The 25,348-nt window shown below is 45.1% G+C and overlaps 1 protein-coding gene across 4 annotated transcripts in view; it reads left to right on the top strand.

Annotated features, from left to right (window-relative positions):
* Positions 1-25,348, top strand: part of stau2 (staufen double-stranded RNA binding protein 2) — a 364,833-nt gene that overhangs the window by 173,889 nt on the left and 165,596 nt on the right. For all 4 annotated transcript variants that reach the window (XM_063065127.1, XM_063065135.1, XM_063065117.1 and 1 more), the window contains 2 exons: positions 14,385-14,597; positions 20,178-20,315. In XM_063065127.1, coding sequence (XP_062921197.1) covers positions 14,385-14,597; positions 20,178-20,315 — 351 coding nt within the window. The remainder of the gene's footprint in view (positions 1-14,384; positions 14,598-20,177; positions 20,316-25,348) is intronic.

Genomic DNA, 25,348 nt, shown 5'->3' with positions numbered 1-25,348 from the left:
TGGGAAAAAAAAACTAAGTACTACAGGAGAGAGAAACAGTTAAAACAATCAGTGGATAAGAACACAATGCTGCACTAATTTCGGTGCTCCTTTTATTACAGCTGATTTCTTCTAAGGGAAAGAATAACAAAAGGAAACTTTCATTGCAAATCCTCTTTGCATTTTTTCCTACTTAAGTCTTTCAGTTAACACGAATAACCTGTTGAAACCAGCACTTTGCTCAGTCACCTGATCGGCAAAGTACATACAATTAACCTTGACTGACCATTGAAGGGCAGAGTTCACTTCGTCAGAAATGTAACAGTTAGGGAAATTCAAGACAATGAGTGCTTATGAAGTATTTAATAACTTATAAATGTCTCTGAATACTTTACAATGGGGAGAAATGGCTATTGAGCAGGAACTGAAGAAATTAATGGAAGGATTAAAAGCACTCAGACTTTGTTTCTGCGAAAACCTTTGAAGAGAAAGAGCAGCCATGTAGCTGAAGAGAATTAAAAGGTCAGCAAGAGAGGGCCTGCAGATTGAAGGTCTGGGGATAAACAACATTACAAACTTTAAATTGTTAGAACCAAAAGATATGAAAAACCTGCAATTAATTCCAGAATGACAAAAGATTTGGAATAAGTTTAAATGGCTTACTCGGGGGTTAATTGTGGGTTGCTGAAATCAATGTACAAAGTTTCTGTGAACAAGAACCATATAAAAAATATGCCTAAACAAAGGGAAGGAGAGTGGTAAAAGGAAGCACAAAGCATGCTGATAGGTCATATGCAAACAATAAGATGCAAGCAAAAATATTTCCACAACTATTCAACAAACTAAAGGCAGATAAAAAGGAGCAATAAAATAAAATGGTAAACTTACATCCTTTCATATTTCAGATTGCAATAAATGGCAGGAAATTGAGTGTGTGTAGAGGAACAGAGAAATCTTGCAGTGTTTATGCTCAGATCACTTACAGCAGAAGAGCTGGCTGACAAGTTGATTTTAAAAAAGCACACGAATTGCTATCGTTCATTATGCAAGGGTTAGAATTTAAACGCAGTGACGTTTTGCTAGTACTGTACATTACACAGGTAAGGTTGCAGCTTGAGCACTGCAGAGAAGATGAGATGTCAACAGAGAGGCAATGGAGGAAGTTTACAAAGCTGCTGCTAGGAGTGTAAAGTTATTGCTTTGAGGAAAGATCGGATAAGTTAATGTTGTTTTCTTTCAAACAGAAAAGGTTGAGGGGAGACTTAATTTAAATGGATAAAATTTTGATAGGCTAGGATACATAAAAGAGAAGTTGGACCTGTTTCTCTTTGCAGAGGAGTCAAAATCTAAAGATTTATAGATTTTAAAGTAATTAGTAGAAACATTAGGAGGGAAATGGAGAAAAATCCTTTTACAGAAAGTGGTGGTGACCTGGAGTTTACAGGAGTAGAAATTAAAGTACCATATTGTAACAGTTAGATTAATTGTGACACGCCGTATGTATAACTCTGTAATTAATCCTTGTTGGAAGAAATTTCTGCCAGAAGTGTAATCTTGGGAAAGCTTGGTCACGAGGCTTATGTTGTATTTGTGTTAGATAATATGCTTGGGAGCAAAACAATACTACTTAACTTTTGTCAGACTGCCACAAATTTATTGCAACACAGAACTGAACTAGGAACATTTCCAGCTGAGTGTTTTCGGCTGGTACAGTTGATTGTGCAGATGAGTTCAGTATGGAGACCAGTCATTAAGTGTGCAGATGGATCTGGAGGCTGTGGGTTGTTGCGGTTAGATGTGGTGGGGCAGGAGAATCAGGTTCTGGGGACCAATGTGATGAGGTATGTAGCTGGAGCTTTGTGCAGGCAGTTCAGAATCAGATTCAGTTTAATATCGCTGAAATGTCTTATGTCATGAAATTTGTTGTTTTGCAGGAGCAGTACATTGCAATATGTAAAAAAACTAAATTACAATAAGAAATACGTAAATTAACTAAGTGTAAGGAGAGAGTGAACAACGAAAACATGGTGAGGTAGAGTACATGGATTTATTGTCCATTCAGAAATCTGATGGAGGGGAAGAGGGTGCTCCTGAAACATGAGTATGTCTTCATGCTCCTGTACCACCACCATGATGGTGGCAATGAGAACAAGGCATGTCCTGGGTGATGGGGGGTCCTTAATAATGGATGCCGCCTTCTGAGGTATCACCTTCTGAAAATTTCCTTGATGCTGGAGAGGCTAGTGCCCATTAGGGAGCTGGCTGAGTTTATAACTTTTTGCAGCTTTTCCCGATCCTATACAGTGGCCTCTCCATACCAAACGGTAATGCAACCAGTTAGAATGCCCTCCAAGGTACAACTGTAGAAATTTGCAAGAGTCTTTCATGACATACTAAGACTTTTCAAACTCCTAATGAAATATATCTTCTGTCATTCTTTCTTTATAATTGCATTAATATATTGGGCACAAGATAGATGTTGCCACCAAGGAACTTGAAACTGTTCACTCTTTCCACTGCTGATCCCTCAGTGAAGACTGATGTGTGTTCCCTTGACTTCCCTTTTTTGAAATCCACAATCAATTCCTTGGTGCAAGGTTGTTGTGACATCACTTAAGTCATTGATCTGTCTCACTCCTGTACACCACCTGGTTACCATCTGAAATACTGCAAACAATACATCTGCCCATTCACCTCCTCCCTCACCTCCATTCATGGCTCCAGTCATTTTAGGTGAGGCAACCCTTCACCTGCAAATCTGCTGGGATCGTCTATTGTGTCTGGTGCAGTCTCCTCTGCAATGCTGAGATCTGTCGTAAATTGGGGGACTATTTCATCAAGCACCTGAGCTCCATCCACCTAAAGTAGAACTTCCCAGTGGCCAAATGTTTTAATTCCAATTCTCATTCCTGCTCCAACATTTAAAAAAAAGTTATCCCCCTCCTTCTTGTATTCCCCACTCTGGCCCCTTACCTCTTCTCACATGCCTATCACCAACCCCTTTGTCTCCTCCTCCCTCCCTTTCTCCTGCGCCCACGCTGCTCTCCTATTAAAAATGTCTTCATGGACATTTTTAATCTTTCCCTGGCCCAGGCAGTTGTCCCCACAAGCTTCAAGATCGCCACCATCGTGCCAGTGCCAAAGCATTCCACTGCCACGGGTATGAATGACTTCTGCCCAGTTGCACTCACCCCCATCATTGCAAAGTGCTTTCAGAGACTGGTTCTATCACATCTGAAATCCTGTCTGCCCATTACCCTGGACCCCATCAATTTGCCTATCGCACCAACAGGTCAACAGAGGACGCCATCTCCACGGCACTTCACTCTGCCCTGCCCCACCTGAACAGCCCCAACTCTTGCGTCAGAATGCTGTTCATTGACTTTAGTTCGGCATTCAATACTGTGATCCCCTCCAAGCTGATCACCAAACTTTGTCAGCTTGGTGTCAGCTCATCCCTCTGCAATCAGACCTTGGACTTTCTGACTAACAGACCCCAGTCAGTTAAGTTAAACAACCTCTCCTCCACTCTCACCCTGAACACCGGCGTGCCTCAAGGCTGTGTGCTGAGCTCTCTTCTGTACTTTTTCACCTATGACTGCGTTGCTGTACATGGTTCTAACTCCATAACCAAGTTCGCAGACGACACCACAGTGGTTGGCCTGAGCAGAGGGGATGACGAGACGGCCTACAGGGACGAGGTCCAGCACCTGGCCGCGCGGTGTGCCGACAACAACCTGGCCTTAACACCCAGAAGACCAAGGAGATCATTGTGGACTTCAGGCATGCTAGAAGCCACACTCACGTCCCCATCTACATCAACGGAGCTGTAGCGGAGCGTGTATCAAGCTTCAGATTCTTTGGTGTCCACATTTTCAAGGATCTCACTTGGTCCCTGAACTCCTCCATCCTGATCAAAAAGGAGCAACAGCGCCATTATTTCCTGCGGAGCATCAAGAAAGCTCACCTCTGTCCCAGGATACTGACGGACTTTTACTGCTGTACCATTGAGAGCATACTCAGCAACTGCATCTCAGTGTGGTATGGCAATTGTCCCGTATCAGACCGCAAAGCTCTCCAGCCTGTGGTGAAAACTGCCCAGCGGATTATCGGCACCCAATTGCCCACCATTGAGAACATCTACTATAAACGCTACCTGGGCAGGGTGAAAAGCATTGTCAAGGATGCATCTCACCCTATCCATGGACTTTTTACTCTCCTCCCATCCGGTAGGCGCTACAGGAGCCTCCGCTCCCACACCAGCAGGCACAGGAAGAGCTTCTTCCCTGAAGCTGTGACCCTGCTGAACCTCACATCACAGCGCTAAGCAGTATTGCACCCATCTTGTACTGTCTCAGTACTTTTATATTTGTGTGCTGTAGCACTTACTTCTTATTCGCAGTTATTTTGTAAATAACACTATTCTTTGTACTTCTGGTTAGATACTAACTGCATTCAGCACAATGACAATAAAGTTGAATCTAATCTAATCTATTGGATTCCTTCCTCTCTAGCCTTTTATCTTTCCTACCCACAGGGCTTTACCTATCACCTTCTAGCTCTCCATCCCCTCCCCTCACCTTTTTAATCTGGCGTATTCCCTCTTCCATTCCAATCCTGAGAAACGGTCTCGGGCCAAAATGTCAACTGTTTATTCATTTCCATAGATGCTGCCTGATCTGCTGAGTTCCTCATCATTTTGCGTGTGTTATTCTGCCAACAATAGTTGTGTAATTGGCAAATTTATAGATGGCTTTTGAACTGTGCCTAGTCAGACTGATGGGTGTAGAGAGAGTAGGGCAGTGGGCTAAGTGTGCCAGTGTTAATCGTAAGCAAAGAGGAGGTGTTATTTCCAATCCACGCTGACTGTGGTCTCCTGGCGAGGAAGTCAAGGATCCAGTTCCAGAGGGAGGATGGATAGCTGAAAGCAGAGGTCCGTACACATAGGTGTCCGTACAGAACCCCTTGCACCTGGTCGGTAGCAAGGTGTGCAGGCAAGAAGGGTGTGAGAAGCCACAGTGTTTAAACCCACAATGCATGCATGTATGTGTACACCACCTACACTTGTGCTGACCTATATGTAAGTATAAATATCCATACAGGAGAGACTGGTCTCCAGTTGTCTTTATCCCCCCCATGCTGTCAGATCAAGATCTTGCTCTGTGAAGTTCATGTGGTAGCTGGTGCAACAGTCCAAGCTTCCTCCACAGCCATCTCCTCCAGTGCTTGACAGGTAACTCCCGGAATCACTGTGATTTCCATCCAGAGACCTAGTGGTCATGATCTTCACCACACAACTTCAAGAAAAGTGCTGAGAGCTGTATCAGCCACTGCAAGTTGCATTTATTGCCTTTACTGTTGAATCCATCAATCTGAATGGGAACGGACTGCTGAAGTTTCGCTGCCCACAGAAATTGATCTCCGGTTTTTACTTGCTTTATGATATTGATCAGTGTATATAAAACCGATCCATTCTTAGTGAGCATTTGTGTCAAAAAAGGCTGCATCATTAGCCCAACTCCTCCTCTTAAATCTTTTTCACTGCAATGTTGCATGTTACCTCCAACAAGCACCCTGTGAGAGGCTGGTGTTAATTGTCAGAAGGAACGGGAAACTGTTCAGCCAGTGGTGATTATGTGAACAATGCAGAAGGGCAGCAATACCCACCTGGTGAGGCTACAGACTGTCAACTATCACAGCTAAGCTCTTCTGCAATGGTTAAGTCAGATTAAACATATCTACGCGTGAACGGTGGTTGAAAATTAAACTAAGTATGAAACAGAACTCAAGCATGAAAATGCAAAAGGCAAGGGTGAAACATTTGCAACCATAAGTGTCAAGCTGTCGATTCATCTGTCTTCCCTTGAAAATCCTGCGCATCACAAAATTTGGTCTCCATCCAATTCAATTCGTTCCATTCCATATGATAGAAGTAGCTGAACACACCGGACGTAACAAAGGCAATTGGGCCAGGCAGTATCCCTGCTATTGTGCTGAAGTCTGCTGCTGAATCAGCCATGCCCTTCCGCGATAGCTATAACATTGGTATCCAGCTGGTGAAGTTGCATCTCCCCCTCCCCCTCCAGCTTTCAAATCCCTTACTCACTCTTCCTTCAGTTAGTCCTGACGAAGGGTCTCGGCCTGAAACGTCGACTGCACCTCTTCCTATAGATGCTGCTTGGCCTGCTGCGTTCACCAGCAACTTTGATGTATGTTGCTTGAATTTCCAGCCATCTACGCTCTGTCCGCTAGAGAAAGCAGGATCTCCCAGTGGCCACACATTTTAATTCCACATCCCATTCCCATTCTGACATGTCTATCCACGGCCTCCTCTACTGTAAAGATGAAGCCACACTCAGGTTGGAGGAACAACACCTTATATTCCGTCTGGGTCGCCTCCAACCTGATGGCATGAACATTGACTTCTCTAACTTCCGCTAGGCCCCACCTCTCCCTCGTACCCCAGCTGTTACTCATTTTTATGCACACATTCTTTCTCTCACTCTCCTTTTTCTCCCTCTGTCCCTCTGAATATACCTCTTGCCCATCCTCTGGGTCACCCCCCCCCGTCTTTCTTCCCGGACCTCCTGTCCCATGATCCTCTCGTATCCCCTTTTGCCTATCACCTGTCCAGCTCTCGGCTCTATCCCTCCCCCTCCTGTCTTCTCCTATCATTTTGCATCTCCCCCTCCCCCTCCAGCTTTCAAATCCCTTACTCACTCTTCCTTCAGTTAGTTCTGACGAAGGGTCTCGGCCTGAAACGTCGACTGCGCCTCTTCCTATAGATGCTGCTTGGCCTGCTGCGTTCACCAGCAACTTTGATGTATGTTGCTTGAATTTCCAGCATCTGCAGAATTCCTGTTGTTTGCGTTTAAATTCACTACTGCGAAGCCTCTTCCGGTGATGCCTACACCGAAGAAGTTTAGATCTTCTCTTCGACGGGAGTTCAGTGAAACCATCTCTCACTGCTCCCCATCTGTAATTTCTTCGGCTCTTCAACTTTTCGACCACACTTTGACTCAAACTCGCTATCACAGCCATGTATCCTTTCTTGGAACGTGCCTCCGTCGCCAACTTACTCCAGTTGGCTTTAGGATTCGTTTCCAAGCCTCTCAATTTGGACCTTCTGAGGATCCCAGGTACTCACATTTTATTGACTCTGCCTCTCGCTGCTTCTCCCGTCAAGCTCTGAAGGCGACGCTCTCCGCCATGAGGAGGTACTTGGTGTCCCTATCCCAGACCCTTCCACACCTTCGGGACACTTTCTTCGCCGTCTGTAATGGTCCTACCCGGTATTTCATCCTCCGTTGGATCCACGCCTGCAATCGCCGTTTTTTTGACTTTGTCATGTTAGGCAAAGATCGCAAGATCTTACATCTACGGACTCCAAAGCCTGCCGGCCCCGACGCTAGCAGGCATGAACTTTCAATTGCGGCCCCTGCCATTGATCTCGGCGGCTCCAACACCTCAGGACATATTCAAAACCCGGACTCCAGCAACGACCATGGACACCTTCACAGCGATTGCACAACCACCAACTGCGACTCCAGCCTTGAACTCCAGGCCGGGTCTTTATGTGCTGCTGTTGTGACTCCCGTCTCCCCTTCCCCCACCACCACTCCACAGCCCCGTCTTCCTCAGATCCCACCGTCAGCTCCTGGGCCCTCAGAGGCTCCATCTTCCTCTCACCCCAACCCTCCCCTCTCCACTGACACCCCCAGCCTCCCCTCTCCCCCCTCTGATCCCAGCTCTCATCCGTGCTGGGTCTTTACCATCCCCTCCGACCTTCAACTGTTGGAGGCAGAGCGCTCTGTTCTCAGTAAGGGCCTCACCTTTGTCTCCCTTCGCCCACACCTCAGCGAGTTCCGTGTTCGCCACGATGCGGAACTTTTCTTCCGCCGTCTCCGTCTCCGAGCCTACTTCTTCGGCAAGGACTCTTCCACCCCCACCGATGACCCCTTCTCCCGTCTTCAACCCTCCTCTTCTTCATGGACACCCCGCTCTGGTCTTCTGCCTGCTCTGGATCTCTTTATTGCCAACTGCCGACGGGACATCAACCGTCTCGACTTCACCGCACCTTGTCCCCATTCCAACCTCACTCCTTCGGAACGCTCTGCTCTCCACTCCCTCCGCACTAATCCTAACCTTATTATTAAACCCGCTGATAAAGGGGGTGCTGTTGTAGTCTGGCGTACTGACCTCTACCTTGCCGAGGCACAGCGACAACTCGCGGATACCTCCTCTTATTTACCCCTCGATCGTGACCCCACCAAGGAGCACCAGGCCATTGTCTCCCACACTATCAACGACTTTATCCGCTCAGGGGATCTCCCATCCACTGCTACCAACCTTATAGTTCCCACACCCCGCACTTCCCGTTTCTACCTCCTACCCAAGATCCACACACCTGCCTGTCCTGGCCGACCTATTGTCTCAGCTTGCTCCTGCCCCACCGAACTCGTTTCTGCATACCTCGACACTGTTTTATCACCCCTTGTTCAATCCCTTCCGACCTATGTTCCTGACACTGCTCACGCTCTTAAACTTTTCGATGATTTTAAGTTCCCTGGCCCCCACCGCTTTATTTTCACCATGGATGTCCAGTCCTTATATACTTCCATCCCCCATCAGGAAGGTCTCAAAGCTCTACGCTTCTTTTTGGATTCCAGACCTAATCAGTTCCCCTCTACCACCACTCTGCTCCGTCGAGCGGAATTAGTCCTTACTCTTAATAATTTCTCCTTTTACTCCTCCCATTTCCTCCAAACTAAAGGTGTAGCTATGGGCACCCGTATGGGTCCTAGCTATGCCTGCCTTTTTGTTGGGTTTGTGGAACAATCTATGTTCCGTGCCTATTCTGGTATCTGTCCCCCACTTTTCCTTCGCTATATCGACGACTGCATTGGCGCTGCTTCCTGCACGCATGCAGAACTCGTTGACTTTATTAACTTTGCCTCCAACTTTCACCCTGCCCTCAAGTTTACCTGGTCCATTTCCGACACCTCCCTCCCCTTTCTTGATCTTTCTGTCTCTGTCTCTGGAGACAGCTTATCCACTGATGTCTACTATAAGCCTACTGACTCTCACAGCTATCTGGACTATTCCTCTTCTCACCCTGTCTCTTGCAAAAACGCCATCCCCTTCTCGCAATTCCTCCGTCTCCGCCGCATCTGCTCTCAGGATGAGGCTTTTCATTCTAGGACGAGGGAGATGTCTTCATTTTTTAAAGAAAGGGGCTTCCCTTCCTCCACTATCAACTCTGCTCTTAAACGCATCTCCTCCATTTCACGTACATCTGCTCTCACTCCATCCTCCCACCACCCCACTAGGAATAGGGTTCCCCTGGTCCTCACCTACCACCCCACCAGCCTCCGGGTCCAACATATTATTCTCCGTAACTTCCGCCACCTCCAACGGGATCCCACCACTAAGCACATCTTTCCCTCCCCCCCTCTCTCTGCATTCCGCAGGGATCGCTCCCTACACAACTTCCTTGTCCATTCGTCCCCCCCATCCCTCCCCACTGATCTCCCTCCTGGCACTTATCCGTGTAAGCGGAACAAGTGCTACACATGCCCTTACACTTCCTCCCTTACCACCATTCAGGGCCCCAAACAGTCCTTCCAGGTGAGGCATCACTGCACCTGTGAGTCGACTGGGGTGATATACTGCGTCCGGTGCTCCCGATGTGGCCTTTTATATATTGGTGAGACCCGACGCAGACTGGGAGACCGCTTTGCTGAACATCTACGCTCTGTCCGCCAGAGAAAGCAGGATCTCCCAGTGGCCACACATTTTAATTCCACATCCCATTCCCATTCTGACATGTCTATCCACGGCCTCCTCTACTGTAAAGATGAAGCCACACTCAGGTTGGAGGAACAACACCTTATATTCCGTCTGGGTAGCCTCCAACCTGATGGCATGAACATTGACTTCTCTAACTTCCGCTAGGCCCCACCTCCCCCTCGTACCCCAGCTGTTACTCATTTTTATGCACATTCTTTCTCTCACTCTCCTTTTTCTCCCTCTGCCCTCTGAATATACCTCTTGCCCATCCTCTGGGTCACCCCCCCCCGTCTTTCTTCCCGGACCTCCTGTCCCATGATCCTCTCGTATCCCCTTTTGCCTATCACCTGTCCAGCTCTCAGCTCCATCCCTCCCCCTCCTGTCTTCTCCTATCATTTTGCATCTCCCCCTCCCCCTCCAGCTTTCAAATCCCTTACTCACTCTTCCTTCAGTTAGTCCTGACGAAGGGTCTCGGCCTGAAACGTCGACTGCACCTCTTCCTATAGATGCTGCTTGGCCTGCTGCGTTCACCAGCAACTTTGATGTAAATAGCCTAGAAATGTGCTTTACGCCAAAAAAACTCTTTCCTGCCCAATTACTGCACCAACAGTCTATTTTCAGTCATTTCAAGTTGAGGGAGGTGTGGTTGGGGTAGTGTAGTGGTTAGCATAACACATTACAATGCCAGTGAGCCGAGTTCAATTCCCACTGCTGTCCGTAAGGAGTTTATACATTCTGCCCGTGAGCACGTGGGTTTCCTCTGGGTGCTCCAGTTTCCTCCCACATTCCAAGGACATATGGGTTAGGGTTAGTAAGTTATTGGGCATGCAATATTGGTGCTGGAAACATGGCAACATTTGCGAGCTACCCCCAGCACATCCTCGGACTGTGCTGATCATTGACATAACCAGCACATTTCATTCGAAGTTTCAGTGTATATGTGACAAGTAAACCTAATCTTTAGATTGATCCAAGGTGAAGTTGATAATGCGATCAGAAACTACCTTTTGACCGCTTCTTACTACTTCAGCTTCAGGCTTTTGATGCTAAAGTTCCAAAGGGGAATATTACTGTTTTAGCACCAAAACTTCTTCCATGATAATGTCAGGAGCAAGAATGTTCATCAACAATTGTACTGTGTTTGCTATTGTTTGTAACTCCTTAGATTGTGCTTTATATAGATGCATATTGATTTACAATAAAGAAAATATTCAAAGTTAGCCATAATAAATAGTAATGCCAAGGCTAGAGCAACATAAATATTGGCCAGCAATTACATTCAAGTTCCTCCTAGTAACAAACTATCCTAAGAATTATATTTTTGTTTCTTCATCAATAGTGGGCCAGATCCTTGTGGCATGGCTCAGTTTTCATTGTAAGGATTGCAACTGTGCAGAAACTGGCTCCCTTCACCTCAAGGACAGTTGGGGATGGGTATTACCGGTGATACCACACCCAGTGCATGAATAGAAGTACCTTTCAATAGAATTTTAACACAAGGAGACACTAGTTCTGTTATTGCTGCTTTGTCTTTTCCCTTCACTAACTATATGGTTTTCAGGGCTTTTATAAGATTACCACAGGTGTCTGATTATATCAGCATTCTAAATGTTGAAAAGGAATATATAATATAGTCCTCAAATAATACTGCAGGAAGAGAAACTGGTTCACTTTACACAAGTTTACATTATTTGCTATAGTACTTGTATGGCAATAGAAATAAGAATATCAATAGAATAGCAGTAGGTTCTCCCAGATTATTGTGTTACTTTTACTACAATTTCTTAATTCTGTGATAGTCTCAAATTCTATTTCTTTGTTGCCCCCCCCCCCAAATGTCATGGAATCTAGTATACAAATAAGAGATGGGAGCAGATTTGGCACTAATTTTATGGTGTCATCTTGCAACCAATTGCAGTGAACTTTAATTCAGTCAAAAATGTTTAAATTTTATAGTGTTGTAATATGAAGCAGCTCATTAAATAACATCACAAAATCATCTGCCACAATGATAGTCTATGTGTAAAACATACATACCGAGCAAGCTCTTTGGCTGGAAATAATCAGCTTTTAGTGAAGGGCTGCAAATCTAAACTTTACTGAGGTAATGTAACCCAACTGTCGTGATTCAGAACCAGATGCTCAGAGAACCAATTAAAGAAATTATTTGGAGATGCATTATAAAAACATACTGACCTCTGTTAAAATCCTTGCTCTTCTCATGCCCTGACAATAATGTACGCATATTTGAAGTCACGTTTGCAAGCTCAGTTTTTTTCCCCGATTGAAACTTCCACTAATGCTTTGTTGTAGCAAGTACAGAAAAGGAGGGATGGATAATGAGGGCTTAATTTATTCTTTCCGTAGATGTAGTACAGATAAATTCAGTTTGGATTTTTGCCAGGGGAAGTGTAAAGCTGGAGCCCTTTATCCTGGCTCTTCAGTCTGCTAGTATTGTAAATAACTCCCTGCTGATTCTGATGCAGTCAGAAATTCCAGCGGGATATTGCTTCCATAAATGGATGATCAATGCTTTCAAGTTTTCTGCCCTAAAATGTACTTTATTTCCCGAGTGTACAGTTACTCCTTTAATACTGATGAGAGAGTGCTGTGTTACGCTCCTGCTCGGGTGAACCTCAGTAAAGACCACTGCTGAGGTGGCCTTTGAAATCACATTCTTGCTAAACATGTACTCCTAAAGAAGATGGATGATGGTCTCATCTGGAGCACAGCCAGCTCAAGCACATCATTATAACGAAGCAACAGCGCCTCTACTTTCTTAAATGTTTGTGCAGAATTGGCACAGCATCTAAAACTTTGATAAACTTCTGTAAGATACACAATGGAGAGTATCCTGACCTGTTGCATCATGGCCTGGTCTGGAAACCCTAAAGCCCAGGAACGGAAAAGTCTTCAATACAGCCCAGTCTATCACAGGCAAAGCCCTCCCCACCATTGAGTACATTGACAAGGAGAGCTGCTGCAAGAAAGCAGCATCCATCATCAAGGACCACCACCATCCAGGCAAAGCTCTCTTCTCGCAGCTACCATTGGGAAGGAGGTACAGGACCCTTGGGTCCCACACAGCCATGTCCAAAAACGGTTATTACCCTTCAACCATCAGCCTCCTGAAACAGTGTAGATAACTTCATGTCAACTCCAAACTGATTCCACAACCTATGGGCTCACTTTCAATGATTCTACAACTCCTATTAGATATGCTTGCTTGCTTAGATTCTCGTCTTTTCTCATTGGTTGTTTGTCACAATTTGTGTGTGGTTTTTCATTGATTCTATTGCATTTTGTTTTGTTCTGAATGCCTGAAGGAACATGAATCTTGAGGGTTGCTATATGGTGACATACACTTACTTTCATAATAAATTTACTTTGAACTTTGAACATTTGCTTACAATAAGTACATGGTGTCAGCATGGCATCAATTTTTCAGTTCCAAGTGTACAATTGATTTGAAAGGATATTACGTAGGACCTAGGCCTTCATAGTGTTCAGTGGTATCGAACTGGGGGCTCTATGCTGCAGTGTTTCCCCACAGTATCTTTGTAGCAGCAGAGGCACTGAGCATCAGTGAATCCCCTGGATCTGCACCATTTTGCTGCATTTATTAATAGATAGTTCCTTGAATACCTGCAAGTTTTAAACAGGCCATTATGTGTCTTTCAACAAGCTCATGATATCTCAGCAGCAGTCGATGCTTTTCACATTTGTATTCCTGGAAACAACACATAAAATGCGGTGCAGCTGGACGGGATGAATCTCAGCAAAGACCATCTGATCCTTTTCTTGACCTAGGTTAACACTCACTGCAGCAGAGGCTGGATGGTGGTGTCATCCACTCTCCAGATAGATCCAGACATTGAAACTCTGAAGGATCTTACAGTGAAGATTCTTCGCACTGCAATCCAAGTAAAGTCGTAGTGCGTGAGAGTTCTATTGATGAGCCATTGTGGCAAATGATTTTGGCAGTCTGCTTGGGGAGCCGTCTCTCAGGATCTGGCATTTTCTTTTCTTGCAGAGTTTTGTGACAAGTGAGGTACAGATGCTGGAATCTGTAGCAACACACAAGATGTTGCAGGAACTCAGCAGGTCAAGCAGGATCTGTGTGACCAGTATTTTGGGTCAAGGCTCTTGATCTGGATGCGGTCCATTTCTCTCCACAGATGCTACCTGACCTTCTGAAGTCCTCCAGCATTTTGTTTGTTCCTCTTTGGTTGCTTTGTCAGGTGTCTGGAGGCTTCTGTCAATGTATAGTTGCCTAAGATGGCAGGAGAGGATCCCATCTCCTCCTTCGCACTACCACACACTGACACACACAAGCAGGCACAGAGGCACACAGGATGACATAGTGAATAATGATGTTTTTGTATCACCCCTGGATAAAAAGAAAACAAAAGTGCTTAGAGGGTTTAATTTTTTTTCTCATTTTGATGTGTCTCAAGAATTGATTTTTGTTTTGCTTTACTCATTTAATTTTTAAAAATTCTTATTGTAATTTATAATTTTTATTGTGTTGTAGTGTACTGCTGCCGCAAAATAATATATTTGACGACATATGCCAGTAATATTAAATCTGATTCTGATTCTGTCCTTGGTGACAGGTAACCAGAGAAAGTGGGCCTCCTCACATGAAGAGCTTTGTTACGCGCGTTGCAGTAGGAGAGTTTACTGCAGAAGGGGAAGGCAACAGTAAAAAGCTTTCCAAAAAACGAGCAGCAATAATTGTTCTTCAAGAACTGAAGAAACTTCCTCCCTTACCAATTATAGAGAAACCTAAAACTCATTATAAAAAGCGCCCAAAATCTATACTAAAGGTAAGAGTACTCATGCAGTAAATTATGTTTTTGTTGAAACAGAAGGAACTTCAAGTTTTTTAAACTGGAGCTGCAGCTGGATGACCTTCAGCTCATATGTGAAAATGAGAAGGGATAAGTAGGCGCTGCAAGGAGGTAGTCACCCCTGAGATGCAGGAGGCAGGTACCTGGGTGACTGTCCAGGAGAGCGAAAGGAAATAGGCAGCCAGTGCAGAGTACCCCTGTGGCCGTTCCCCTCAATAATAAGTACACTGCTTTGGATACTGTTGAGGGGAAACCTACCAGGGAGAAGCCGCAGTGATCAGGTCACCGGCACGGAGTCTGGCACTGTGGCTCAGAAGGCAAGGGGGAGTGAGAGAAGTGGAATGGAGGATTCCATAATTAGGAGCAGAAAGCAATTTCAGTGGATGTGAATCCTGTGTTTCAGCAGCAGAGTGACTGGCTGGATTGCGTGCTAGGGGACTGTACCATCGATTGCTGGACATTGTTGCTCAGGGTCTTGGACTATATATAGCTTTTTTGTTGAGTGAATATGCTTCTTTGCTCACTATTTTGGTTATGTTGCTCGCTATTTTTGAACGTTTCCTTGCTATCTTGAATGTTTTGCACTTTGGCCCCAGAGGGATGCTGTCTCGCTCAGCTGTATCTATGTATGGCTTGAATGTTAATTAAACTTGAACTGAATTGAAAGAAACACCTGGATGGTCTGATGCGTCCCAGGTGCCAGGGTCAGGGATGTCTTGGTTTGGGTCCACAGCATTTTGAAGGTGGAGGGTGAACAGCCAGCAGTCGTAGTGCTTATTGGTACCAACAACATAGGTAGGAAAAAGGAGGCGGTCTTGAAGAGAGAATATAAGGATTTGGGCAAAAAGCTGAAAAGCAGGACCTCCAAGGTAGTAATCTCTGGATTGCGGCCTTTGCCACACACCAGTGAGGGTAATTTGGCAGGGGGACAGGGGTCAGAGTGATGGGACTGAGGACGGGCCCTTGGTGTACAAGTGGATGTGATGTGTAGTCAAACTGAGGAAGAACAGGCAAATGATTGGACATAATTTCAGTCAGTGGGATGAGTTAGTGTGTGGGTGGGGGGTCAAAGTCAAAAAGGGTTATGAATAGAGTACCCTGCCACCCCACCAGCGATAGGATTCCTCTTGTCCTCATCTACCAACCTCTGCATCCGGTACATAATTCTCCGTAACTTCCGCCATCTCCAGTGGGATCCCACCACCAAGTACATCTTTCCCAATCCTCCCCTCACCCCACTTCCTGCTTTCTGCAGGGATTGCTCCCAATACGACTCCCTTGTCCATTCATCCCTCCCCACTGATCTCCCTCCAGGTACTGATCCTTGCAAACAGAACATGTGCCACACCTCCCCCTCCACCTCCTCCTTCACTACCATTCAGGGCCCCAAATAGTCCTTCCAGGTGGAGGCGACACTTCACTTGCGAGTCTGTTGACATCTTCTGCTGTATCCAGTGTTCCTGGTGTGGCCTCCTGTATATCAGTGATAACTGATGCAGACTGGGAGACCGCTTCGCTGAGCACCTGCACTCTTGTCTGCCAGAAAAAGCAGGATCTTCCAGTGACAACCCGTTTTAATTGTACTTGCCATTCCCATTCTGTTATGTCAGTCCATGGCCTTCTCTACTGCTGAGGGGCAATACCTTGTACTTTGTCTCGGTAGCCTCCAACGTGATGGCATGAACATCGATTACTTGAACTTCTTGCAATTGTTCCCACCCCCCCCCCAACCATTCCCCGCTCCCATTTCCCTTTCACTTTTTCTCCCTACCTGACTCTCCCTCTGGTACTTCTCCCCCTTCCCTTCTTCCATAGCCTTCAGTCCTTTCCTGTCAGATTTCCCCTTCTCCAGCCCCTCATCTCTTTCGCCGATTGACTTCTCAGCTCTTTGCTTCACCCTGCCCCCCTCTCCTGGTTTTCATCCGTCACCTGCTACCTTGTACTTCTTCCTCTCCTACCTCCACATTCTTACTGACTTCTCATCTCTTTGTGCCAGTACTGATGAAGGGACTCGGCCCGAAATGTCGGCTATTTACTACTTTCCACAGATGCTGCCTGGCCTGCTGAGTTCCTCCAGCATTTTGTGTGTGTTGCTTTGATTTCCAGCATCAGCAGATTTTCTCTAATTTGTGATGATTACAGGTCTGAAGGTGTATGCAGTACACAGAATAAGTGAGTGTCGTTGCAAATACTGAGGAGAAGGTGCTCGGAAAGTTGAAAGGTCTAAAGGTAGATAGGTCACCTGGACCAGATGGTCTACACCTCAGGATTCTGAAAGAGGTAACTGAAGAGATTGTGGAGGCAGTAGTAATTATCTTTCAAGAATAACTAGATTCTAGAATGACTCCTGAGTACTAGAAAACTCTTAAAGAAGGGAGAGAGGCAGAAGAAAGGAAATCGTAGACCAGTTAACCTGACTTAAGAGTTTAGAAGATGTGGAGGCCATTATTAAGAATTATGCTTCAGGGTACTTGGAGGCACACGATAAAATAGGCCAAAGTGAGCATGTTTTTCTGAAGCAGAAATCTTGGCTAACAAGTCTTTTGGAATTCTTTGAGGAAATAATAAGCAAGGTAGAGAAAGAAGAGTCAGTGGATGTTGTTTATTTGGATTTTTAGAGGACCTACAACAAGGTGCCACTCATGAGGCTGCCTATCAAAATAAGAGCCCATGGTATTACAGGAAATGTATTGGCATGGATAGAAGATTGGATGACTGGCAGAAGGCAGAGGGTGGGAATAAGCATGGCCTTTTCCATTTGGCTGCTGGTGAGTGGTGATGTACCACAGGGGTCAGTGTTGGGGCCGCGTCTTTTCACATTGTATGTCAATGGTTTGGATGAAGGAATTGATGACTTCGTGACCAAGTTTGCAGACAATACAAATATAGGTGGAGGGGCAGCCAATGTTGAGGAATCAAGCTGTCTGCAGAAGGACTTGGATAGATTGGGGGAATATGCAAAGAAGTGGCTGATTGAATATAATGTAGGGAAGTGCATGGTCCTGCTCTTTGGCAGAAGGAATAAAGGACTGTTTTCTATACAGGCAGAAAATTCAAAAATCAGAGGTGCAGAGGGACTTGGGAGTCCTTATGCAGGATTCCTTAAAGGTTAACTCGTTGGTTGAGTTGGCGATAAGGAAGTTAGGTGAATTTTTAAAACATATTAGCCAGTTCTCTTTTCTCATGCTCTCTTACATGTTCTCTCTGTCTCCACAACTATGCTCATATCAAAGCTTTTATGCACCTTTATTTGTATTCTAGTTCTCTAACTGACATAAGAACATAAGAAATAGGAGCACGAATAGGCCATCTGGCTCATCGAATCTGTTCCGCCATTCCACTGATCTGGCCATGGACTCATCTCCACCTGCCTGCCTTTTCCCCACAACTTTTAATTCCCCTACTGTGCAAAAATCTATCCAACCTTGTCTTAAATATATTTACTAAGGGAGCCTCCACTGCTTCATTAGGCAGAGAATTCCACAGATTCACCACTCTCTGGGAAAAGCAGTTCCTCCTCTTCTCTGTCCTAAACCTACTCTCCTGAATCTTGAGGCTATGTCTGCTAGCTCTAGTCTCACCTACCAGTGGGGAAAAAACTTCCCTGCCTCTATCTTTCCTATCCCTTTCATAATTTTATATGTTTCTGTAAGATCTCCTCTCATTCTTCTGAATTCCATGAGTACAGTCCCAGGCAACTCAATCCCTCCTCATAGTCTAACCCTCTCATCTCTGAAATCAACCTAGTGAGCCTCCTCTGCACTGCCTCCAAAGCCAATATATCCTTCCTTAAGTAAGGAGACCAGAACTGCTTGCAGGACTCCAGATGAGGCCCACCAGTACCCCATACAGTTTCAGCAAAGCCTCCCTGCTGTTAAATTCAATCTCTCTAGCAATGAAGGGCAACATTCCATTTGCCTTCTTGATAGCCGGCTGCACCTGCAAACCAACCTTTTGTGGTTCATGCACAAGCACTCCCAAGTCTCTCTGCACAGCAGCATGCTGCGATTTTTTACCATTTAAATGATAAACTGCTCTTTCATTTTCCCTTCCTAAGTGGATGACCTCACATTTACCAACATTGTACTCCATCTGCCAGACCCTTGCCCACTCATTTAACCTATCTATATCTCTCTGCAGACTCTCTGTATCTTCTGCAGAATTTGCTTTTCCACTCAATTTACTATCATCAGCAAACTTGGATACACTACACTCAGTCCCCTCTTCCAGATTGTTAATGTATATTGTGACGGGCCCAGCACCAACTCCTGCGGCACATCACTCACCACTGATTGCTAACGAGAGTAACACCCATATATCCCAACTCCCTGCTTTCTATTAACCAATCCTCTATCCATGCTAATACATCACCCCCAACTCTATGCATCCTTATCTCATGGATAAGTCTTCTATGTGGCACTCAAAATATGACAAATTACTGATCCTTTTAATTGCTTTAATGAAAAATTAACTTGCGACCCTCAATGATTCTCAAGAGCTTTGGTTTAACAATAATGTTTTTATGCCTAAGAGTGCAAACTGAAAGTGCTAACCATTGAATACCAGAGAAAATGGCATTTCAGCCTGAGATCAAGTCTCCTTAACCTATAGGATTCTGAGTTATTGGGGTCTGATGCACTGTTGTTTAGCAGCCCTCTGAAGTTTTTGACTGTAACGTGGAATTTGGAAGCACACTGCAAATTAGGTGTCCACAGGACTTGCTGATTGAATCCAGTGGTGATTCCACAATAAGCTGAGCTGAAGGGCTGAATTTCATTTTCATTCTGCCCTTCAGTTTTACACCAGCCAAGGAGGGTGCTCTAGTGGTAATATCCATTCATTTGTATGGGGTTGCTAACCTTTGTTAAAATGATTTTTGTTTTGGTTTATAATGTGAAATGAAGATATCTAAACAATGTTCATTAATTTGCAGCACTGGAGACGCAGTGGACTACAGATGCCATCCCTTTCTTTTCAGATTCCATAATCTGCACCCCTTTGACTCTTAACAATCACCTCCCCGTCTCTGGTAATGTCTCCACCCTTCCCTCTCCCAGCTGGATCCATCTACCTGTCAACCCCTCCTCACCTAATTCCACCAATCACCTACCAGCCTATCTCACCCTTCCCCCTCATCTCTTTATATTGGCTATCTTCCCTCTACGTTCTCAGTTCTGATGCAGAACCTCAACATGAAATAACGACCATCCCTCTGGCCTCCACAGACATTGCCTGACCTGCTGTGTTCCTCCAGCAGTTTTTCTCTTTTGAAATAGATTAATATTCTTATGTTTTGTTTTGCATTTTTCAGATCAAAATAAGCTTTCAGTGCCTCTGAAAATCAGAAATGTTTAAAATTAAAGAAAATGCCATTGCAAGAATTAGCCATCAAAGGTTGTAAGTAAAATTATTAGCCTCACATTTAAGTGGTGTTGCTGTCATTAAGTGAGGCATGAGATCTGTCTGTCACTGCTAAATTATCTTAGTCTTCTCTTTCCACCAGTGCAAATACACTCCATTGTGTGCTTTCTATTTCATGAATTATTTCTGTTACAGACGAGTCCAGAATATGGCCAAGGTATGAATCCCATCAGTCGATTGGCCCAGATACAGCAGGCAAAGAAAGAGAAAGAACCTGAATATCTTCTTCTATCGGAAAAAGGTCTTCCTCGTCGCAGAGAGTTTGTTATGCAGGTACATTGCCTAGTTGTCTTACAGAATTATTAAGCATAATTTATCTTTAGAATTGTCTAAAACAAACTTTACAGAGGCAGCATCTTAATTCTCATGTTTCCTGGAAGTTCAGACCACATTAAGGAGTACCTCTATACCTTTTGCACGTAGAACTATGAAGAATGACATTAAAATGGTAACTGACTTAATTTGCACATACTTTATCATTCTAACTCACTGAACTTTAGTCTTCAGCACCCAAAGAGAATTCACAGAAAATAGTCATAAACATAGAATTTTAGAGCACAACACAGAAACAGGCCCTTTGGCCCATTTAGTCTGTGCAAACTATTACTCTGCCTTGTACCATTAACCTACAGCTGTATCCCTCCCATCCATGTGCTTATCCAAACTTCATTTAAACATTGAAATCTAACCCGCATCCGCCACTTCCGCTGGCAGCTCATTCCATGTACTCACCACCCTCTGATTGAAGTTCCCCTTAAATATTTCACTTTTCACCTCGTAATCCACAACTTCTAGTTTGTCTCATCCAACTGCAGTGGAAAAAAACAGGAATTCTGCAGATGCTGGAAATTCAAGCAACATACATCAAAGTTGCTGGTGAACGCAGCAGGCCAGGCAGCATCTATAGGAAGAAGCGCAGTCGACGTTTCAGGACGGAGTTAGTCCTGACGAAGGGTCTCGACCTGAAACGTCGACTGCGCTTCTTCCTATAGATGCTGCCTGGCCTGCTGCGTTCACCAGCAACTTTGATGTATGTTGCAGTGGAAAAAGGCTGCTTGATTTACCCTATCTATACCACTCATAATTTTGTATACCTCTATCAAATCTCCCCTCATTCTCCTACACTTCAGGGAATAAAGTCCAAACCTAATCAAACAACACACAGAAAATGCTGGTGAACGCAGCAGGCCAGGCAGCATCTATAGGAAGAGGTACAGTCGACGTTTCGGGCCAAGACCCTTCGTCAGGACTAACTGAAAGAAGAGATAGTAAGAGATTTGAAAGTGGGAGGGAGAGGGGGAGATCAGAAATTATAGGAGAAGACAGGAGAGGGAGGGATGGAGCAAAAAGCTGGAAAATTGATCGGTAAAAGGGATATGAGAGGATCATGGGACGGGAGGCCTAGGGAGAAAGAAAGGGGGAGGGGAAAACCCAGAGGATGGGCAAGGGGTATAGTGAGAGGGACAGAGGGAGAAAAAGGAGAGAGAGGGAAAAAATTAATAATTAAAAAAAATAAAATAAATAAATAATGGATGGGGTATGAAGGGGAAGTGGGGCATTAACAGAAGTTAGAGAAGTCAATATTTATGCCATCAGGTTGGAGGCTACCCAGATGGAATATAAGGTGTTGTTCCTCCAACCTGAGTGTGGCTTCATCTTGACAGTAGAGGAGGCCGTGGATAGACATATCAGAATGGGAATGGGACGTGGAATTAAAATGTGTCGCCACTGGGAGATCCTGCTTTCTCTGGTGGACAGAGTGTAGGTGGTCAGCAAAATGATCTCCCAGTCTGCGTCGGGTCTCGCCAATATATAGAAGGCCACATCGGGAGCACCGGACGCAGTATATCACCCCAGTTGACTCACAGGTGAAGTGTCACCTCACCTGGAAGGACTGTCTGAGGCCCTGAATGGTGGTAAGGGAGGAAGTGTAAGGGCATGTGTAGCACCTTATATTTCATCTGGGCAGTCTCCAACCTGATGACATGAACATTGACTTCTCTAATTTCTGTTAATGCCCCACCTCCCCCTTGTACCCCATCCATTATTTATTTATTATTTTTTATTTCCCCCCCCCCCCTTTTTTTCTCTCTCTTTTTTCTCCCTCTGTCCCTCTCACTATAACTCCTTGCCTCCTTTCCATCCTCTGGGCTCCCCTCCCCCTGTCTTTCTGCCTAGCCTTCCTGTCCCATGATCCTCTCCCTTCTCCAGCCTTGTATCCCTTTTGCCAATCAACTTACCTCCATCCTTCCATCCCTTCCCCTCCTGTCTTCTCCTATCTTTTCGGATCTCCCCCTCCCCCTCCCACTTTCAAATCTCTTAGTATCTCTTCTTTCAGTTAGTCCTGACGAAGAGGCTCGGCCCGAAACGTTGACTGAACTTCTTCCTATTGACGCTGCCTGGCCTGCTGCGTTCCACCAGCATTTTGTGTGTGTGTTGCTTGAATTTCCAGCATCTGCAGATTTCCTCATGTTTACATTCCTAACCTATTCAACCTTTTCATATAACTCAGATAGGTAGGTGACCAAAACTGCAGATGCTACTCCAAATTCGACCTCACCAACATTTTATACAACTTTAACACAACATCCGAACTCCTGTACTCAATACTTGATTTATGAGGGCCAATGTGCCAAAAACTCTCTTTATGACCCTATCTGCCTGTGAGCCACTTTCAAGGAATTGTGGATCTGTATTCCCAGATTCCTCAGTTTTCCCGCAATCCTTGATGCCCTAACGTTCACTGTGTTAGTCCTACCCTGGTTTGTCATGAATCATCTGCAGTTCAACATCAGTAAGACAAAGGAGATGGTGATGGACTTTAGGGAGGCTAAGCCTGCTCTGCTCCCTGTTACTATTGACGGTGAGGATGTGGATGTGGTGAGGACGTGGATGTGGTGAGGACCTACAAGTACCTGGGGGAGCTCCTGGATGACAGGCTTCAGAGGAGCACCAACACAGAGGTTATGTACAAGAAGGGCCAGAATCGCTTCTACTTCCTGAGGGAACTTAGGTCATTTGGAGTATGCAGGCCTCTCCTTAGCATGTTCTACCTGTCTGTTGTTGCCAATACAATCTTCTGTGAGGTGGCGTGCTGAGGCAATGGCATTAACATAGGTGATGCCAACGGGCTCAATAAACTAATTAGAAAGGCTGGCTCTGTTATAGGAGTCAAACTGGACGCACTGGAGGCTGTGGTAGAACAAAGGACCCAATGCAAAATCCTCACAATTCTGGACAATGTTTCTCACCCTCTGCATGCCACTTTGGCTGAACAGAGGAACACTTTTAGTAAAAGACTAAGACAACTGCACTGCTCCAAAGAGTGCTATATGAGGTCATTCTTGCCCTCTGCCTCTGTCAACCTATAGCCAGGGAAGTGATGCCCCCTCCTGTTAGACTGTTTGAGGTAACTTATTTTTTATTCTTTCTTACTTCTCTTCTAATATTTGTATATCTGTACACTTGTAATGCTACTGTGACACTGTAATTTCCTTTGGGATCGATAAAGTATCTATCTATCTATCTATCCATCTATCTGTCTGTCTATCAAAGTGTAACATCTCACAGCTGATTGTATTTACTTCCATCTGCCATTTTCAGTCCCATTTTTCCAGATGGAGCTGCAAAATTTGATAGCCTTCTTCACTGTCTGTTGTGTCCCCTCCCCCAATATTGGTGTCATAAAGAAGCAAATCATAACAGAATGTACAATTTAGAATTTGAGAGTGAAATTGTCGGGGAAATTTTGAATCTCCCCAATCCTGGGGAAAAGACTGTTAATCATCTTTCTTTTGTAAATTTTTTTTTGCACCCTCTCCACATTAACCGGGCTTTTCCCATAACAGGGTGACCGAAACTATACACAGGTACAACCTCACCAATGACTTAAACAACTGCAACACAATGTCCCAATACCTGTACTCAATGCCCTGACTTATGAAGGCCAGCATGTTACATGTCTTTTTCACCACCCCGCCTACCTGTGATGCTGCTTTCAACAAATACTTTTAAACACATCAAGCAGCAAGTTTGAGACAAGACTGCAGGTGCTGGGAACTGCAGCAAAAACATAAGCTAGAGTGCTGCACCAAGTGCTGGAGGAACTCAGTAGACCAGTGATGTCTGTGGAGGGAAACAGACTGTCGATGATTTGGATTGAGACCCTTCACCAGGACTGGTAAAGCAGTGAGATTTTCAGTCTGGTGGTGATATGGTAATGGCCAACTGTTCCAAAGTACACTGCAACCAAACATTAAAACGCTGAGTGGATCAATTCAGGGACTTGAAATTAGGGCATGCATTTCCAGTGCCATCAGCCCTGCAGGTGGATGTGGTAGCTTGAAGGTCTGTATTTGTACTGCATTATTCATGGTACCCCCTCCCCCCACCCCACCTCCATGCCCCTAGTTCCAGATTCGTCTGCAAAGGAAAATATCTTTGCAATTCATCTCCTTCAGAATCTTAACCTTTCCATCAGTGGCAGCTCCACCTGCCCAATGGCCAAATACCATTCTGTATCTTCATTGCCCTGACCATCCCACTGTGTTACCACAGCCTGCAGACCAGCCCAGAGGTTCAATGTACAAAGCAAACTGGTCACGGTGCAATTCAGTATGTCTGCGCTCGGCAATCCTGGTTCAGATTTGCATTCTGTAACCCAAGCCAGCTGTGGATAGTGGGAGACAAAAACTGAAATGTTCTGTGATCAGTCTCACCCTCAATGATGGTGGGACCTAGCACGAATGCAAATGATAATCTGAAGCACGTGTCAGCCAGAAATGTAGAGTGGACAGCTTGCCCGTGAGATCCCCGCCATTGTATATGGCAGAGACCACACCCTAGGGAGATATCGCTCCACTGGATCATGCTGCCTTTTTATTCACCGCTGGCCTCACAGTAAACAATCAAACCCGTTACATGTTTCAAACAGTTGCTGCTTCTCCTTCCTTAACCTCACATTAAAGTAAAAACAAAACAGTCTGTTTGAAAACAGATCAATAGTCCAGAAATCCTCTCCCTTAGAAGAAAAGGCTTTATCCAGTGAGGATAAATCCAGCCTCTCCAACCTCTCCTTATAAGTGCAGCCCTTCATTCCGGGCAGCATGGTGGTGAGTCTCTTCTGCACTCTCTCTGTTGCTACCGCATCCTAGCAGCAGGGTGGTAACCAGAACCACACAGTCTGGTCAATGTTTTGTACAACTAAAACATGATGCCCCAACTCTTGTACTCAATGCCCTAGTCGATGGAGTCAAGCTCACCAAAAGCTGCCTGCACTACCCTCTGCACCAGTGTCACCACTTTCG

This window comes from Mobula hypostoma, chromosome 1 (genome assembly GCF_963921235.1).
Source record: "Mobula hypostoma chromosome 1, sMobHyp1.1, whole genome shotgun sequence".
Lineage (NCBI taxonomy): Eukaryota > Metazoa > Chordata > Chondrichthyes > Myliobatiformes > Myliobatidae > Mobula > Mobula hypostoma.
This window is presented reverse-complemented; position numbering and strand designations above follow the sequence as displayed.